This window comes from Corvus hawaiiensis, chromosome 2, assembly GCF_020740725.1.
Source record: "Corvus hawaiiensis isolate bCorHaw1 chromosome 2, bCorHaw1.pri.cur, whole genome shotgun sequence".
Lineage (NCBI taxonomy): Eukaryota > Metazoa > Chordata > Aves > Passeriformes > Corvidae > Corvus > Corvus hawaiiensis.
Window position 1 is genome coordinate 95,496,329 of NC_063214.1, and position 19,049 is coordinate 95,515,377.

Below are 19,049 nucleotides of genomic sequence, written 5' to 3' on the forward strand. Positions count from 1 at the left end.
TGAAGCCTGATTTGAAAAGGGAGTTGCATAGCAACTGCAAGGATAGAGGAACCATATAATAAGGGACTTGTATCCCATTGAAAAGCCACCTTTGCTCTCACTTCCTTAGGTAACTTTTCACCCAGCTGCAACTAAGCTGCTACAAACAACAGATAAAAAGGACCACGGGTCAGACTGCAATCACAGAATAAAAAAGGAGAGAAACAAACACTTGATGTGTGGCTACATAAAAACTGGCTTCTCTTATGCTATTGATATTATCCTTCGATATATTCAAAGACAAAAATCTTAACTTTTTTGAAAAAATGTAGCTGGCAGAAGGATAGAAAAGTGGGGAGTTTCTGCTTTTTATTCCTTCTCAAGCCACCATAGCTGAGAGATCAACTTATGGATTCAATCATGATTTGCAGAATGTTCATATTGTACTAGTGTAAAACTACAAGGAATAGTTTATTGTTACCAGTGAAAATTATTTGATCTGTAGTTACGAAGAAAATTTGGGAAATAGGTTAATGGGCTGTAAGCATCCCGCAATGGACCCAGATTCTACAATGGTTTGATGTTTATTTTGAATGTATGTCAACAGAGATGTGCATATGCTTCTGGGCAGATGACTGGAGGGTGCCCTCATCTAGACTGCCTTTAACTTCCATATCTTTAGGTCTGTCAGTTGTTATGTACAGGAGAGCTTTAAATGATGTGTTTGTATATGGAGATTTTTTACTAATACCAACAGAAGTTGGTAAGAGACTTAATATATTTTTACATAAGATACTGTAAATCAATGAGCAACTGCAGAAGGAGATTGTATGTGTTCAGCCAAATTATTTCAAGTAATTTAAACTATTGTCACACTTCTGATGCAAACACATGACTCTATTTACCATGGAGATAAAACTGTACAGAACTGTATTAGACATAAATTCTGAATATATGCCCATGCTTTATTTTCATCCAGTTATCTAGATGCACAGTTTTACTAACCTTCTCAGGTGCAACATCTTCAATGTCAGCTTAACAAGGACTTGTGTCAGTTTAGCTAATGCAATCCCACAGCAACTTCTTCGATGCTGCTTGTTTCTTCTTTTGCAAGAGAGTGTGCCTGCTGGGTTCTGATAGTGGCAAAACTTTGTTATTCATCTCTAAAAAATGTTTCAAGGTCAGTGTTGATTAATACATGTTAACTGTTCACATGGTTTTGTTTTGCAGCTCTGCATAACGACTACGAAAACAAATCCTCCCATGGGAAAGAGTGAAGATTCCTGCTTCGATACAGACTGTTTAAAGGACACGGCTGTATTAATCCTAGAGTAGTCATAATCCCCCTTGAGCCTGGCTGTCAATAGCAGCTAGGGGAGACATTTTACTTTCACATGGAATGCAACCATTTCTGAAAGAGAATGAAAGAAGCACAGAGCTTCAAAAAAATTAAAGAAAGAAACAGAGAAGGGAGCTGTTCTATCTTCCTAGCTAGCATTCAAAGGCAGAGGGACACTGCTTTCCCTTCCACTAAACTAACTGCAGATGATCTGCTTCATACTTGAACTGAAAGTCTCTGTTTCTCCAGTTAGGAAAAAAACCACATGCAGAGGAAGAAGATTTTATTTAATTTGTCCTATCCATATAGGATATGGACATCTTACTCTATATAAGTTTTTTATAATGGTTTATGTAAACATGTTCACAAAGAGCCTTATCTTTACAACCAGGTTAATCATTAATTCTGGCATTTTTCAGAAGTGCATTAACATATTTTAAGCCTGGACGGAAGCTTTCATTTCCCTCACATCCTCAGTGTCTCAATGGAGGCTGTAGGTGAGCCTAGAGGCACATTGAGAGTGAGAGTTAAGTCCTTCATACTTCTAAGGTGCAACCAAACTGTGCTGCTGGACTGAAAGTAATGGGCTTAGGCTGGATAACAAGGCTCTGCCTGCCCTCCAGACCAAGCACTGTCTAGGTAGATCAGGAAAGTTGTCATTCAACAGTGTTCCATGGTTAATGTCAAAGAGGCAAATTACTCATGGATTGTTTTGCAGAAGGGCTTTGGCATCGCCTGCTGCAAGGGCAGTTGGTATCTATCAGCTGTGTGAGCTCAGACTGCTTTTTGAACTGTCTGAAGGCTCACAGTCTAATTATATCCATCTACCATGACTGTGGAGACAGAGGCATCATGTCAAAAGCAAGCTACACTGGGTCCTGCTCTGGTACAGGCAATGTAGGTACAGGTAGACTCTTAGGTCGGGCACCTAAAAATTAAGGTAACTAATTTTTTTTATTTGTTAAAATTGGGCCTTTTCATTCACAGTAATTTTTTATTGTACCAATAACACTCACTCAGCTACATTTGTTACTATCTCTGTGTGCAATTAGAGGATCTCCACGTTCTGTTAACAATGGAAGTCTTTTGTAGCCAGACCTCATCCCAGGTGTGAAAAGAAAATGGTTCCTCCTGTGAGTTTTACACTAATCTGTCAACAGGCTTGTTGGCCTTTGCTGGTGAGAATATCAAATTACTCACCTCTCTTTCCTTTTGCAGTTTAAGACCAGAATTGAGGACTATATATACAGTCTATTTTTTTAACACCTAACCAATCCTTCACACACAAAATGGTACTGAGATAAATAACTCTTTTTTTCACTGTATCATTCCACTCCTGTGGGAACATACTGAATTTCAACATAGTCAGCCAAATAATTTGCAGTTCATTTGCACAGGGCAGGGGCTGTACTTTAAGTTTCCAAACAGAGGAAAATAGTTAACATACCATAAATTCATATGCCATTTTCCCTTATATTAACCTGGCATGTAAAAAAGGTATAGAAGCAGCTCAAAGCAAGAACTCTGACTGGCCTGGCATAGGTCACAACTGAGAGTCTGCAATCCTCAGAACTTGTTGCAAAGACAGATTCTACAGTGGTAAGTATTTAAAGCATCTGCTCCTTTATGCCAAAAACACATTCCTCAGTAGCAAAACTACAGGCATTTTCTCATTCTGTGCTCTTCAGAAAATTCTTGCAGGTCTAATAATTCCAATGCTAGTGAACAAGCATTTGTGCCCTGCCTTGATGTAAGGGCTAATTACAGCCCTGTGGGACTTGGCTTCTCAATGAAAGCAGGATAGAAAATTTGTCATGCTCTTTTATTGTTTATCTTGTTATCTTGTTTTACATAGACAATGCTATTTTTAAATATGAATTAATTATCTTTTACAAAGATAATAAAATCATGGGATATATGGACTATGTAAATTATTCTTGTTTTTCTCACTTATCTTGTCTCAAATTAGCTGCATTCATTATTATGTATCAGCTTACTGTCTCCTTCTAGATAGGTAAGACAGTTCTTAAATTGTTTAAGAAAACTCTATCAGTCTATTGCAGGTACAAATTTTTCAACAATTTTCCCCACAAAATTCAGAGCAACTTGTGCTTTATTGTAACAAACTGAAATAATCAACAGTCAAAATCCTCAATTGTTTTTCTTTTAGTTATTCTATAAACTTTTTAAAATTCTTCTACCATTCCCTAACCAAGATTCTTTACAATTGCTGTTGCAATTCAGGACCAGAATAAAAGACTGTTAAGACAAATGTACAATATACCTAAATTCTGTTGCATAAAATGGAGGAGGGTGGGAGCGGAGATTTGGCCTGTCTCTGTCAAATATTTGATTTGGCTCTATTCCTGTCTCACAGGAACATGGAGCTCAGGGAGGGGTGGCTGAATCAGCCAGAATCAGTTTCAGAAAGCCTGCCATGAGTGAGCCAGTAGCTCATTGCCTTCAGTACAAACACCTCTGAAAACTCTTCTGTGTCTGCCTTGGACAAGCTCCAAAATCAATTCCCTCGTAGGCTAAATCATGAGATGACCCAAGAATTGGTACATAATACATATTGTCTGAAGATAGGCAGAGGAACAAATTTACATGAAACATTGTTTTCTCTGTGGTTTTCCAAAAGAGAAGGTTAGTTTCCTACAATGTTCTTCTCAAATATCAAAATTCAGTTGGAGGCTGACCTTGAAGCACAGAGCCATGCAGCATGGCATAGTTTGGGGTAAAAGCTTTTGCTAAGGAATGGTTTTGGAAAGACTCTTTCTTGAGAGGCTCTTCTTGAAATTGTGTGAAATCCCCATGTTAGATCACAGCAGCACAGGCATAGGTAAACAGTTCAGAGTATCCCAAGGTGAAAGGGGAAAGAAAGAATTATCTGTTTAATGCCCTCTGAGGCTTCTAAAAAGTATAACACAAGTTATGAAGAAACAACACCTTCATGCTGTTTGGTTAGGGACATCTGTTCCTTGACAGCAACCTTTGTGAGCATGGAACCATATGTTCCTGCTATAGCTGTGTACCTGCATAAATAAATATACATGAATATATACATAATGGCCTGTGAATGCATTTCAGGGGGGAAAAAAATAAACACTTTCTTAGGTATATGTGAAGAACCTTTCTGCCTTTTGTCAATATTTGCCATTTGAATTTTACAAGAAGAATGACAGTAAGTGCACTTGAAAAAATGCAATTATTCTTCCGAGATGAGCGTTTCAACTAATGCGACTTTTTATTAAAATACATATTCTCTCATGGCATTATAATTAATTTGGTGGTATTCATCCAGTGAACCATAAACAGAATAATATGCCTAAATTGTTTTTCCCAGGCAACTTCTCATTAAAAATCAATTACTTATCAGAAAATATGAAAAATTATTCAGGCACTACCAAAGTGCACGCATGGTTACGATGAAAAATGTGTGCCCTTTAAAGTAGGCATTGCTCCCCTCAAACCGGCATAAAAGCGTCTCTTACAAAACACGTAATTACAAGCCGTAACACCTGGGTTCTTCTATTAGCTCTGGTAGTCCTTCACATCCATTTTTGAATTTACTTTATCATGGAATTGTTAGGGTTGGAAGGGGGATCATCTCATCCAACCCCCCTGCCAAGGCAGGGTCACCTAGAGCAGGTGACAAAGGAATGTATCCAGGTGGGGTTTGAATGTCTCTAGAGAGGGAGACTCCACAACCCCTCTGGGCAGCCTGTTCCAGTGCTCTGACGCCCTCAATGTAAAGAAGTTCTCCCTAGTGCTGGAGTGAAACTTCTTGTGATTTTGTTTAAGGCCATTGCTCCTCGTCCCTGGGCTCTGATGAAAAGTCTGGCACCATCCTATTGGCACCCGCTGCATTTATTCGATAAATAACTTAATCACTTTGTGTTTCCATCGAAGTATTAAAAACAGGGTCTTAAATCGTTAAGCTTCTGCCCTAGCACGTTACTCTTCACCTCACGCTCTCCTTATGGTGGCAGTGAGACACCCGCGCTGACGGCACTGCGTTGCCCGCAAGAGCCCTTCAGGAACAGGGAATAACAGGGTGCAACCGTGTTGCAGCCATACCCTTTCCCCTTTCTAGAAGGCGGAAAACACGAGCTCGGCAGCGACACCTGGGACCCACACCGCGGCCCAGCTACACCCTGCCGCCGAGGCAGCAGGCCTTCAGCACAGCCCCGCCCGCCCCCGGGGCGGTGCTCAGGGACGGACAGGCCGAGCCCGGCGTGCCGGGATGACGGAGGCGGAAGCGGGTCGGGGAGGATGTAGCGGCGCTGGCAGCGGCTGCGGCGCCGCGATCTCCCCGCCCCTGCAGCCGACCGGCCCCGCCATGGAGGTAACGCGGCGGGCGGCGCGGCGGGGGGAGAGGGGCCGCGGAGCCCTGGGGGTCACCGCAGCTGGGGAGGGGCGGTGCGTGACCTTGGCATGCAGCATGGGGGACCGGGGAAGGTGCGGACCAGCCCCTCACACGCCGCGGGTTCCCTTCCCGCGGTGCCGGGCGGAGAAGCCTGCGGGCCGCTGGGCGCCCTTCGCCGCCGCCTCGCAGCGGGTGGCGCAGCCCTGGCGGACGGCAGCTGTAAGGGAGGCCGGGGGCCGGGGTGGGAAGGGAAGGGAAGGGAGGCCCTGCCGCTGCCTCTGCCCCGCGGAAATGCGAGCGCCGGTGAGGGCTACAAGAGAGGTTGCTTAGTGCCCCGCCTGCTTAGAAGGTGGGGACGTTGCCCTGCTGGCTCGGGCTGGGGAGAGCAGGCGCTGCTGACTCGATGGGAGCGACACCCGGGTGACACACGGCGGGGGCGTCGAGTGGTTACTGTGTGGAAGCACCCACGGGCGAACAAGGGCTCCTTTTCCACCGAGATGACCCGATGTGTTAGCAGTACGTCAACTGTGAAACACCTACCAACACAAGCAAATAAACCCACTGAAGTGTCTGTATCTAGTGTAGCTTTCATAAACACCAAGGCAAATCCAAAGGCAACATTGAAGAGTTTTAAGTTCACACATTAAATTAACTCTCCTGGTAGTGTCTGTGCTGCTCACGTGACACATTCTAATAGCGGTTCAGTGCCACTGGTTGTTGAAGCGATCACGATTCAAAATGCGTTTGGATGGGACTTGGTACACTTAGAGTTGGTGATGTCTAATAGTTGCACACTGCTCAGAAAATTGCTGTTCGTGATGGCCATTACTGCCACAGTTCACAGCAAAGGCTGCTGTTATTGCATTTATGCATTGGTTAGGCTTTCTAAGAGTATGTTAGGCTACTGCAAAAGTAAGGGATAGATAGCAGTTAAAATACATAGGTCATCTCGAAGTGTGTTGTGGAAACCCCTTAGTGTAGGGGCTAAAGTAGGCTTGAAACAAAACCAAAAAAAAAAGATTGTGTGTGTATGTATATATACGTATATCGGTATACTATGGAAGCATCCTGATTTCAGAATGGTGGACTAGAAACCATGCAGGATTGTGTTGGGCTTAAAAGCATACTTAGTAGCTGCAGGCTCGCAGCTTGGATGCACCTAACCAATAAAAATTCAGGGTGTTTTGGTAGCTCATCTTCCTCATTTTTCTTCTAACTCAAGTGGGTGAAGCCCTCTACATGAGCTGCTTCTGGTTTCTGTTACCAGAACAGCAAAACTGGATGCATTGTTTCACACGGTATGTGGTTCTGCCTCTCTGTGATTAGCTTAAAAGAGTTAAAAGTATTGTGAGAAGAAAATTCATCTGATCTTACTGTAGTATGAAGAGTGGTGAGCTGTCATTTTCTGAACAGTACATGCAGTTTGTTGTAATTCATTATGCTGTCCAAGTGCTAAAATATTAGGAGTGTAAATGTTGACAAAGTTTTACATGCTAAGAAAATCTGAAACTTTATAGCTTTTTTTTCCTAATGCTGTACCAGCACATTATTTTCTAATAAGTTTGCTTTTGCCATCTTAAAAAAAACCCCAAACACATAGATAACTATAACTGCCTTTGTCCTTTGTCTGTACTTGACCTCATGTTTCTAAAGGTGATGCTTTTTCTTATCTGTATCACCTGTTCTCTCTAAATTCTTAGTGATTGTCCATTCTCTTAGTGTTTAGATCTAGTTTGGTTCTTCCTTAGTTTCTACCATAAGGGTTTTGCTTTCTTTGGCAGAATGAAGAGAGTAGCAAAATAAAAGTGAAGGTATGTGTGTATACATACATACACACACACACACAAACATCTAGATATATAAAAGTACAAAGATTTCTATATACACGTCTCCACTTTTATACCTATGCACATATGATAGTATGAAGGAAAAAGCAGGGTAAAGGTTGAGGCTTGGAAATGCTATTCCTAATATATTGGAAGTGTCTGTTCCCTTTTCCTTCACAGCATTCTGGCTGTATATGTTTCTTTGTGTTCCTGATGATACATAAGCATATCCCATATAAACCACTGTAAAGTAACAGTCTCCCAGATTAGATCTGTGGAAGTTTACAGTCGAACGCATTTTATGTGTATGTGAGGAATAGGAAACCCAGAATTTGCAGAGCCTTTTCAGATATGTTTGTCAGGCCAGCAATCTTAGTGGGAACTAGTATGTGTAAGGAAAAAAGAAAGAAGAGTGGGTTTATAATTTGTTCAAATGAGCCCTGACTTTGCTGAGTCTTTTGGAATATATTTGATATGCTAACAATTGTAGTGATAAACCGGTGTGTTTAAGAAGGAAACAAAAAAAGATTAGGAGTTTATGTGGTTCAGAAGTTCCCAAGGTTTGATTTAATTGCAACTCCTCTACAAGTTTTTTTTTTTGTTGTCTTTTTTTTTAAATGGTTCTTTTAAGAACAAGATAGTGAGTCATGCTTTTGAAACGGCTTGTAAATAAAATTAATTTGCAATACTGTATCAGTTCTAGATGTCAATTCAGTAATGGAATCATAAGATCATACTGGTTTGGACATTGGGAGCTTTCTATTCTGCTGTTCTAATAATCACAGTAGATGTTTTTCCATTATGCTTCTGACTAATCCTACAAATATTTGTTGTTTTAAAATTTTATTTTAATTTTTTTCTTGTTCTCTTGCTATATTCAGTTAGTCTCAGTGTTTGAAGACTTTCAATTAGTTCCTTTGGTAGTCTTACACTGAAAAGTTAGTTACTGCCAATTGTACTTTATCTTGTGCTAGGTTCAAGATGCTGGGCAGGAGATGGTGGCGTCTTCTGGCACACCAGGACCAGGCAAATCAAAGGTAATCAGTCCTCACAAACCTAATTTATTTGGATACCAGTAGCTGCAAGGGTTACAGCTTAGCCTGCGAGCCATGACTAATAGGAAGACAAAGATATTTTTAACATTTCTTCTAGACAGGAAAAATTAACTTATAAACATTAAGATAAAGTGTTTTGGAAACCATGAGGAAAAAAATTTTTTTGGTATGTTCACTTCCTGTTATATTTGATAAATTAATAGCATGCAGTTTTGGCAGCATGTTTCATAATGGACACAGACATCTTTGCATATGTTGGAAGTAAATTTAAACAATGACAATGTTAGGTCAACATGCTATTTTCAAAATGTTGTTCAAATTGTATTATTGAATTGCCATCCTTGCCAAATGAATTTTCCTAACTGATGCTGCCCAATTGTCTGCTCCAGAGTTGTTTCAGAAAAGTACAGAATTAGGAGTAGTTTCTGTTACTGTACTTGAAATAACAGAATTGGATAACAAAATAGCAGTAACTTGTACTGTTATTCTTCTTTGAAATGTTGTTCTTCTTGCAAATGTATGGCAAGAGTTTCTTGTCCTAAAATTCAGCTTCTTGGAAGTGAGATGCTAAAATGCCTTGTCTCTATTTCTCTCTGGGTTAAAGGAAACCAGTTTCTCTGATACATACTTTTTTTTGCAGCTGGACACATTGCCCAAAGAAGACCTCATCAAATTTGCAAAAAAGCAAATGATGCTAATACAGAAAGTGAAGTCAAGATGTGCAGGTATCTTTCTGGAAAGAACAATGTCTGGCTAAATGCTTGACACTACCTGACCTTTTCAAATATCACTGTGTGGTTTTGATAAGTAGATCTAAATTCAAGGCAAAAATCCTAGATTTTATTTTTGTTCAATTTTGCTGTTTATGGTGGGAGGATAAGGGCTGAAGTAACTTGATTAAGAAAGAGAGGAAAAGAAGTATTGCTTTTGCCAGGTATTACATTAATTTTGGTCTGACAGTATGGCATGATGGAACAGTGTAGCTTGTGTAAAAGTTTTAGTGGGATTTGTCATTGTCTGTTCCCCATGCAGGTTGCTTTTCAGGCAGCAGATGGGAGGAAGAATGTCTGATATTTTTTTTCATGAATAGTACTGTTGTAGAGTACAATGGCTTCTTTAAGATAGTTTGCTACTTTATATTTGAACATTTGTTGCTTTAACAAGAAATTGTAAAATATATCAAACAAAATTTTATGCTTAACAACAAAAAGTATGTGTAAATCTGTGCTCTCACATGCTGTCCTTCTCTCTGCTGTCCCTTTTCCTCCAGTGGCCCACTACTTGGACTGGTGTCACTTCCCCTTGTTTGAAATGACAATTATGCTGACTGCTGGGAGCTGCCCAGTGAAACAATAAGGATATAGGGATGGGCTATACCAGGCTTTTCCTCAGTGTGGTTATTCATAAGATCTTGTTCTTCTGCTTGCTGCCTATTTTTAGAGAACCAGTAGAAACTGAGTATCTTTCCTCTGATTTAAATTGACCATGAAATAGAAGGTAAGATGATCATCAAAAGAATTTCTATCTGTTGTCCCTCTATCCAAAGAAGGAAGTTTTGCTTCCTCAGGGAACCATGCTCAGTGTCAGGACTGGAGAAGTAGTACTGAATATTTGGTCTCTTTCTGTTAGTCCTGTCTATCACTCAGTAACAAACAAAAACTGATGAAGTAAAAGACATCTCTGATTTGAACGAAAGTGTTGTCAGGCACTGGATTTACTAGAAATTTGCTACTGTGATGCAGCATCAATTCATACTGTGAAATTTCTTTACATTTTAAGAACTGGAGAAAGAAATTGAAGAACTCAGATCTAAAGCAGCTACTGCAGGAGCTGATGATATTATTCAGGTAGGAATATGTAATGGGTTTCTACTGTATTACATAAAGTTAGCTTACATACATCCACAGAAATAATTTGGTAAATAGTAAATAGCTTGAAAACTGTTATTCAAATTGAATGGAATCAATTTGCAGGAATCCAAGACACTTCCTAAAACCTTTTTTATTCCTTCTCCCCTCATGTCCTTACTCCACTTGCCAGCAAACACTATTGATTCTGTGAGGAATAGTACAGAGTAGTACACTTTCCAGGCAGAACTTATCACAGCACTTCAGTGCTTGAAGGGGGCTTGTAAGATGTGGACAAACTTTTCAGCAGGACCTGTTGTGATAAAACAAGGGGTAATGGTTTTAAACAAAAAGCTGGTCAATTTAGATTAGATGTAAGGAAGATGTTTTTTTACACAGAGGGTGGTGAAATATTGGAAAAGGTTGCTCAGAGAAGTGGTAGATTCCCCACCCCTGGAAATATTCAAGATCAGGTTGAATAGGGCTGTCAGCAACCTGATGGAGTTGAAGATGTCCCTGGTTGCTACAGGGCAGTTGGACTAGATGGCCTTTAAAGGTCCCTGCCCACCCAAACTATTCTATGACTCTATGAATGTCCCCACCAAGACTTTTCCTTGTGTGGCTGGTTAGACCAGTTTTTGTTTATTTTGGAGTGACCATTGCAGAAAGACTTCAGCTATTTACAAAAGTTCTGACAGTCATTTGATGAGATTAAAAACACATAATTCAAGTTGCATGTCACAAGAAGTATTTTTGGGATCTGTCTTTCTCAAGGTAAGGGTCATAGCATACGAAAGTGAAAATTGGTAGTGACGAGGAATTTCTCAACTGTAGAATTGTTTTGAATAATTTGGGTAGAGATTTCTTTTCTACAGAAAGGGAACTTCACCACCACCACCTGATAATAAAAATTAGCTGATCACAAGTACAGTTTTTAAAAGAACCCAAAGTCATTGTTTTAGTCTACTTATTTCATATCAGTTTTATTTGAGCTGAAAGCAGTTTTTAAAACCAGACTGATGTGTTTATTTGACAAAAAGGGTCATAATCAGTATGTGAGTTCCTACATTTTGCAGAAATCATTGTTTCCATTGTTAAGAAACCCTTCTTTCAATGACCTTTCTCATTTAATATTAGGCTCTCACAGAAAGGCTGGATGCTGTGCTTCTGGAAAAAGCTGAAAGTCAGCAGCAGTGCATAGCTCTGAAAAAAGAAAATATTCAAATAAAGCAAGAAGCAGAGGTACTGAAACGAGCCACAGAACATTACTGAAATATTTCAGAATTATATTTATTTTCCAGGTTTACTTGTTGTATATCTAATTTTAATCTTTTTCTTCACTTACCTTTGTTCTATCTTTTAAAAAAATCTAAAAAAATCTAAAGGCTTTATATATTAAAGCATATTTCTCTGTACCCCCTAGTTCATAGTAATAAATATAAAATTCTTACGTACATTGTCTAGATCCACAGCTGTGAGAAGAATTCGGTGTGTACATTAAAAGCCTACGTAGGCTTCAATCCATCAGCTCTGCCTTTCCATGGGAGATACGAGATTTACCTTTAGATATTCGTAAGAAGGAGCCTGTCAGCCAAGGCACCTATATTATATCAATAATCTCAATTAATAATAAAGTGAAGACTGAATTGCTTGCAATTGATGGGCATTGTTATATTCCAGATACCTGAATTTGTTGTACTAAAACTAATCTGATATTTAATACATTATCAGAATAGTTGCTAAAGCTGAAGTCTATCATGACCGTTTTGTGAAATTACGCTGGTAAACATGATTTAGGATTTAGTTTTCCTTTCTCATTTTGCAAATGTTCTTGTACTCTGTGCAGTGTCTTCTGAATTTATTTGTCTTAATACAGTTAGATATTTAAAAGCTATAACAGTTTTTAAAAAACATTCTCTCATTCATTTTTGTAAACAGTTCACTTGGAAATTCTGTGTGCTAAATTACCAGTATTTAATAATGTTCTTGTTTGTTTAGGCTGCAGTGGCTAAAACAGAAGAATTGCAAAAACAACTGGAACAATCAAGTATTGACTCTCTGGAAGAAATAAAAGCTCTGAAGAGTGAATTAGCAAATGCACAATGCAAGCACAATGAGGATTTAAAAAAGCTGAAGTTGGAATTAGATGAACAAGTGAAGAAACAAATTGAGCTGGTGGAGCAGGTTGAATGTCACAGTGATAGTCAGAAAGAAATTAAAAGATTACAAGATGATGTCCAAAGAATTAAATCTACTTATGAGGAGCAAATTCTGTGTCTGAACAAGCAGTTGGAAACTGTGAATGAAGACAAAAACAAAGAAGTGACAAATCTGCAAGAAACTATTAAAAGCAACTCTCAGTGTTACCATAATGAAATAAAAAATCTGAATGAAGAGCTTAAAAAATTAAAAAATGCCCATCAGGAAGAGGTGTCAGAATTGATGCATCGGATTGAAGTATCATCTAAAGAAAACAAAGAAAAGCAAAATCAAATAAATCAGTTACAGCACAATTTGGCAGAGAAAAATGCCAAGGATGAAATGCATGCTCATACTGACCAGCGTGAATATGACTTGGAGCAGCTGAGAGAAGTCTTAAATAAAAATTTAGAAAACAAGATAGATGTTGCAGATACGCAAGAAGAACCTTGTGTAGAAGCAAGAATGGAAGAAAAGGTTAGGTACCTGGAACATAGTTTAGAAGAACTCCAGTCTCAACATAGTATATTAAAAGATGAGTTAACTTACATGAGCAATGTCAAGATAAAACTGGAAGAGGAAATCCATCGTATGAAGGATGAGTACTTTCATGAGCGGGAAGACTTGGAGTTTAAGATAAATGAATTGCAGCTTACCAAAGAAGATTACTGTTGTGTAATTGAAAAACTAAAACTGGAGCTTCAAGGAGCAGGACAGCACTATGAAACTGCTGCAAAAGAGCACAAATTAGAGATTCAGACTCTGAGAGATCAACACAAGAGAGAAATTTCTGAACTAAATGAAACTTTGTTATCTGGTTCTGAAAAAGAACAGATGGCATTAATTTTTGAAATGCAGGAACTTAGAGAACAACTTGAAAAGCTAACTCAGGAGAAAGAAGAAGCTGTGTCCAGTTACAACAGCCTGAGAGAAACAATGGAAACTCTACAGGCTGAGCTAGGTGAATCTGCTGGAAAGATCAGCCAGGAGTTTGAATCAATGAAACAACAGCAAGCTTCTGATGTCAGTCAACTGCAACAGAAACTCCGGGCTGCTTTCAATGAAAAGGATGTTCTTCTTGAAACTGTAAATCGCCTACAGGAAGAAGTAGAAAAATTGTCATCTAATCAGTTAGAGATAGAAGAACTTAAATCTAAAATTGTTAGTCTTGAGGAGGACAATAACGCAATGACAAGTTCCATTGACCAAAAAGAGATTACTGTAAGAGAACTGGAAGAGAAGATCATTGCTCTTACTGATCAAAACAGGGATATTTTAAATGATGTGAAATGCTTGGGTGAAGAGAGAGAAACCCTTCAGGAAAGGTGCAAGCAAGAACAAGTTAAAATTCAGGAACTTCAGCAAGAAGTAGATGTTGCTAACCAATACAATAATGACCTGAAGGAAAAGGTAGAGGAATTAACAGAGAAACTGAATGAAGTTTTAACTTCAAAGGGTGAAAATGCTCAAATGCTAGAGCAACTAGAAAAACAGATTGAATGTCTTGTGCGTGATAAAGAGCAGCTTTCATCTGAAGTATACACTCTTTGTGAGGAAAACAAGAAACTCATTCAGGAAAAAGGTGAATTAAATGAAGAGCTGGGAAAGACTACATCTGAAAAAGATGGTTGTTTAGTATTGAAAGAGCTGTCTGAAAACTTAGAAAAGAAACTACAAATGATGACTGCAGAAAAAGACCATATAGCAACATTACTTGAAAATGAACAAGTGCACACATCCCATGTAAGAACTCAGCTGTACCACCTACTTGAGCAAGTGGGGTTCAGCATTTCAGATTCTAATGAGGAATATGATTCTCTTAACTTGATAAAAATTGCAAATGAATGCTTGTCAAAAATTAAAGAAGAGCAGTGCCTTGCTCTACAAAAGGAGGAGGAAGTAGTTCATTTGCAGCAGGAAGTTGAGAGATTAGAGGAAGAAAATGCAGCTCAACATAGAGAACATAGATCCCTGATTAAGGATTTTGAAAAAGAAAAGAATCTCTTGAGAGAAGAACTGGAAGGAGTGTTGTCTGAAAAAGAGGCGCTTCAACATGATATCCAGGAGCTGAGGAATGTCAGTGAAAAAACAAGGATTGAAAATCAAGATCTTTTAGCTAATATTGAAAAGATCAGTCAAAAACTTGCTCTTTATGAAAATCAAATACAAGAACAGCAAAAAGGATCTGAAAAACAAGACGACTTAAATTTCATTCTGGAACAAAAGGAAACTGAGCTTAGAAATGTGAAAGACGAACTGAGTTCTCTAAAGGTTATATTTTGTTATTGAAGTATAAAGACTAAACCTCTAAAGTCTTCAGAATTAAGGTTCAAAAAATACTTTCAATTCTCTCTTCTTTTTTTTTCTTTTTTTTTTCCCTTGGCCTGAAAGTGAGTTTCCCTTCTAGAAAGCACATGTTTCTGAGTTTTCTAGCACCTCAAAATTCCCTTCTTTCCCCTAGGAAAAAAAAATGGAACAAAACCAATCATAAAGCTTTTTTGACAAAAGTTGTTTGTAGTTGAACCTCTCTTCCTATCAATATCCCTCAAAGCAATCAATTGACTAGATGGACTAACTGACCTCATAATCTTTCACCTCTAACTTTCTGTGGTTCCATCTCAAACAAAACTGCTTGATCTGCATTAACTTCAGGTCTTGGGAATTGCTGGTTATGTAAAGCTGACAGCTCCAGAATGAGGGTGTCTCCCCTTTTTTTGTGCTTTGACAGGATGGAAAGCAGCTCTTAAAAGGTTGGAGTGTTCTGCTTTCAACATAACTACTTTCACCAAGCTGATACGAAGTTCCTCATAAAGGCTTTCTTGGTAGTAAGAACGTAGACAGTTTTAGCTGTAGCTAAAACTTCTGGTGGCTTTTTAGGGAAAATACAGGTACCACAAAGAAATTTTTGTAATACTTCTTATATCTATTTTTATAATACAGAATGTAATGGAGACAATGACTGAGAAAACTGATCAACAGTCTTCAGTAGCAGAGCTTCAAGAAAAAATTGGTATCTTTCTCACTTTTTTTTTTATATAAATGGTTTGGCTTCTTTGGATTGTTACTTTTTCTTTCTTTGCATAATTGTCCTGTATTTCCACAAGTCGAGGAAGATGGGGAAGTAGGTATTAATGCAGCTTCCTGCAATATTTCTTCCATTGGGAATTTTAAATGTTAGCAATTTTAAGTTGAATATGATTTGATACTTTTTAAGGCTTTTTCTTCCTCTGTACATCTGTCGATAAACAGTGTAGTGGATTTAATATTTATTTTTTAAATGTGGGTAACTTGTCAGTAAGAATCCTTGAGGCTACCAGAAGGAAAGGGAAGCAACACTGCCAAAACTACTGTTGCTTTATTGCAGTTTTCCCAACACAATTAGCAGGAAAATGCTTCTGAGTTGTTAAATTTATGTAGAAGTAGACAGGAATATGGCTCTTAACTGTGATGGAAGCTTCTGAAACAGGGAGAGATTGTCCAGGGAAGGATTGCCCCTAAGCTCTCTGTGTGTCTAGATGTTTTAGCTTCAAATTAAATGCTTAACTGAATGAAACACTTGAACATCCCCCCCTGCTTTATATTTTGTTTGGTTTTAAAATCATGCGGATGTTTGTGTTCTAATTGAATTTCATTTCATTTCACTTCTTGGGAAGAAATGGAAAGATGTAATTTTTAATTTTCTTATGTATTTATTTTAGGGATGCTCGAAAAAGAATCTGCTGAAAAAGGAGAGAAGCTAAATAAAATTAAAGTGGTTGCTGTGAAAGCAAAGAAAGAATTAGATGCCAGCCGAAAAGAGGTACCCTGACTACTTCCTAATATGAAGAAGATTCTGCATGAGGGGTTTTGTTTTAATGACACACACTTCTTTTTATTAAGATGCAGACTCTGAAGGAAGAGTTGGAGTTGGTTCGATCAGAAAAAGATCAGTTGTCTGCATCAGTGAAAGATGTAATTCAAGGAGCCGAAAGCTATAAGGTAGGTGTAGTGCTGCATTCACAAAAGACAGTAAACTGTCAGAAAATACTTCAGGTTTGAAGCCTAGCCTGGATATACATTGCTATTTACTTGCACAACTATATTTGGCAAAAAAATTTGTGTCAGTGCAGTTGAATACCAGAATCCAGAAATGTAAGGTTCTCTTAATGGAACCGTGCAGCTGCTGTCAGAAGAAAATGAGGCACTTCCTTTCTACTGGAATGTTATTTTTAAACCTTTTGAATCTAGCATCATACATACCACGCAATGTGTTGCTGAGGCAAAACATAAATCCCTGTGAATTCTTCAAAGTTGAAGGTCCATTTGAAAATCCTTAAATGATGAAGACAAACTTGGAATTCCTTGGGAGCAAGTCTTTTTGGAGTACACCTCTGGGCACATGAAGGCAGAAGCAGGTGACAAGTCAGCATTGCTTCCCAAAGAGAAAGCTGTTCCCCATAAGACTTATGAGGAGAGGCTGAGGGAACTTGGGTTGTATAGTCTGGAGAAACGCAGGCACTGGGGGAGGCTCTATTGCTCTCTTACAACCACCCAAAAGGAGGATGTAGCCAGGTGGGGATCAGTCTTTTCTCCCAAGCAACAAGTGATAGGACAGAGGGAAATGGCCTTAAGTTCCACCAGGGAAGGTTTAGATTGGAACAACTTCTTCACAAGAAGGGTGCTCAGGCGTTATAACAGGGGAACAACGGAGTCACCATCCCTGGTGGTATTTAAAGTATAATAAGTAAACACAGCAAGCACTTTATGTACATGTATATAAAGTAAACACAGTACTTAAGCACGTGGGTTAGTGGTGGATTTGGCAGTGCTGGGTTTACTGTTGGACTCAGTCATCTTAAAGGTCATTTCCCATCTAAATGATTCTGTGGCATCGTTGAGAGTATTGCATCCAGTCTTGTCCTTCCTTCTACCCCCAAATACAAGAAAGACATTGATAACTTGAAGCAATTTCAGTGGAGGGATGGCCAGGTTGGTCAAGAGACTGGAATAAGCGATGAGAAGTTGCTCAGCCTGGAGAAGACTTCAAAGGAACCTAATACGAGTCTTCCAGTACCTACAAAGACATTATGATGGGAATAGAGCCAGGTTGTTAATGGGGGTGCAAGGTAAGAGAGTAGTCCTCAGTTGAAATGAGAGGTTCCAACTGGATACCTGGATTTTAATGCTATGAGAATGGTTGAGCTTTGGAATAGGTTGTCCAGTGGGGTAGCCATCTCCACCCTTGGAGACAGGTCCTTGGAAAGACCTGATTGGACAAAACTCTGAGTAACCTGGGCTCATCTCACTGCTGACCCTACTTTAAGCAGTAGGATGACACTTACTGAGCTGTCTTCCAACCTGAATTATTCTAGAATTTCATTAACTGGAAGGGGTTTCTCCCAGAGCCTGTAGTGGAATCATAGCTTTAATTTCATTCTGGTATTTCTGATGTGCAGTAAGACAACTCCTATACTGAAATATTAGGTAAGCACACCTCAGAGGTGTAGAATGTGCTTATGCAATACATCTTGCAAAAAATTATGCCTTTGTGTTTGTATGTGTTAAGAATCTTTTGATGGAATACGACAAGCAAGGAGAACAGCTGGATTCTGAAAAAAGCAGAGCAAATAATCTTGAACATCAGGTAGACGACCTCACAAGACAGCTACAGATGTCATCCGAGCAGGTCAGTTCTGTATGTGGGTCTGATCTATTGATAAGTACCATAAAAATTAATTCTGCCTGTTGGGTGCAAGTTTTAATCGTGTAATTGTTACTATAGTTTCATAACCTAAGTGTATTTTGAATAGTGACTTGATTCAGAGTGGTTTGTTTGTTCCTTTTCAACATCTGATATCTTACCTGGGCTGTGAGAAGGATAAATATATCTAGAATGTCTGGCTTTGTCAATAGAAGGAGTTTAGTTTATCCCAGGTCAACTCACAGAAAAGAGCAGATCATCTCTGACTTGATTTTGGACCTACGGCTCTGCTGCAAGTATCAAACTTGCAAACAAAATGTGGGTTTGGGTTTTTTTAATTTCTTGTTTAACCAACTGAGTGTTTAAATATACTAAATGAATTATGGAGTTTGCATTTTTCACAAGGATGAGAGTTTAAGATGCATTGTAGAGTACTGTAGTGGCATTCAGAGGGATCTGAGATGGTAATTAAGGAGCTGTAAGGCACATTTTTGCAAAGCTAGCTGCAATGAGTTTGGTATTTAGGATTTAAACTCCTGGGCCCCACGCACCAAAGATCCACCTAGGCCACTGTTTCCTTACAAACACAAGCCAGTAGTGAATATCATAGGAAGAAATAAGAAATAATGGTATATATTCTGCTGATTATGCAGGCATTGCATTTTTCAAGTTTGTTATAAAGAATTTGTAAATAAAACACTGGTTAGGTAATTGACATCCTTCATTTATACTGCATTCTTAATAGGCAAAATAAA

At 38.8% G+C, this 19,049-nt stretch overlaps 1 protein-coding gene across 1 annotated transcript in view; it reads left to right on the top strand.

The window, feature by feature from the left end:
* Positions 1-5,549: 5,549 nt before the first annotated feature.
* The window catches only part of GCC2 (GRIP and coiled-coil domain containing 2), a 31,009-nt gene continuing 17,509 nt past the window's right edge, over positions 5,550-19,049 (top strand). Inside the window, exons 1-10 of the mRNA XM_048326860.1 lie at positions 5,550-5,666; positions 8,488-8,550; positions 9,209-9,293; positions 10,348-10,415; positions 11,553-11,657; positions 12,414-14,885; positions 15,555-15,624; positions 16,313-16,413; positions 16,494-16,592; positions 18,160-18,279. Coding sequence (XP_048182817.1) covers positions 5,565-5,666; positions 8,488-8,550; positions 9,209-9,293; positions 10,348-10,415; positions 11,553-11,657; positions 12,414-14,885; positions 15,555-15,624; positions 16,313-16,413; positions 16,494-16,592; positions 18,160-18,279 — 3,285 coding nt within the window. The 5' untranslated portion in view covers positions 5,550-5,564. The remainder of the gene's footprint in view (positions 5,667-8,487; positions 8,551-9,208; positions 9,294-10,347; positions 10,416-11,552; positions 11,658-12,413; positions 14,886-15,554; positions 15,625-16,312; positions 16,414-16,493; positions 16,593-18,159; positions 18,280-19,049) is intronic.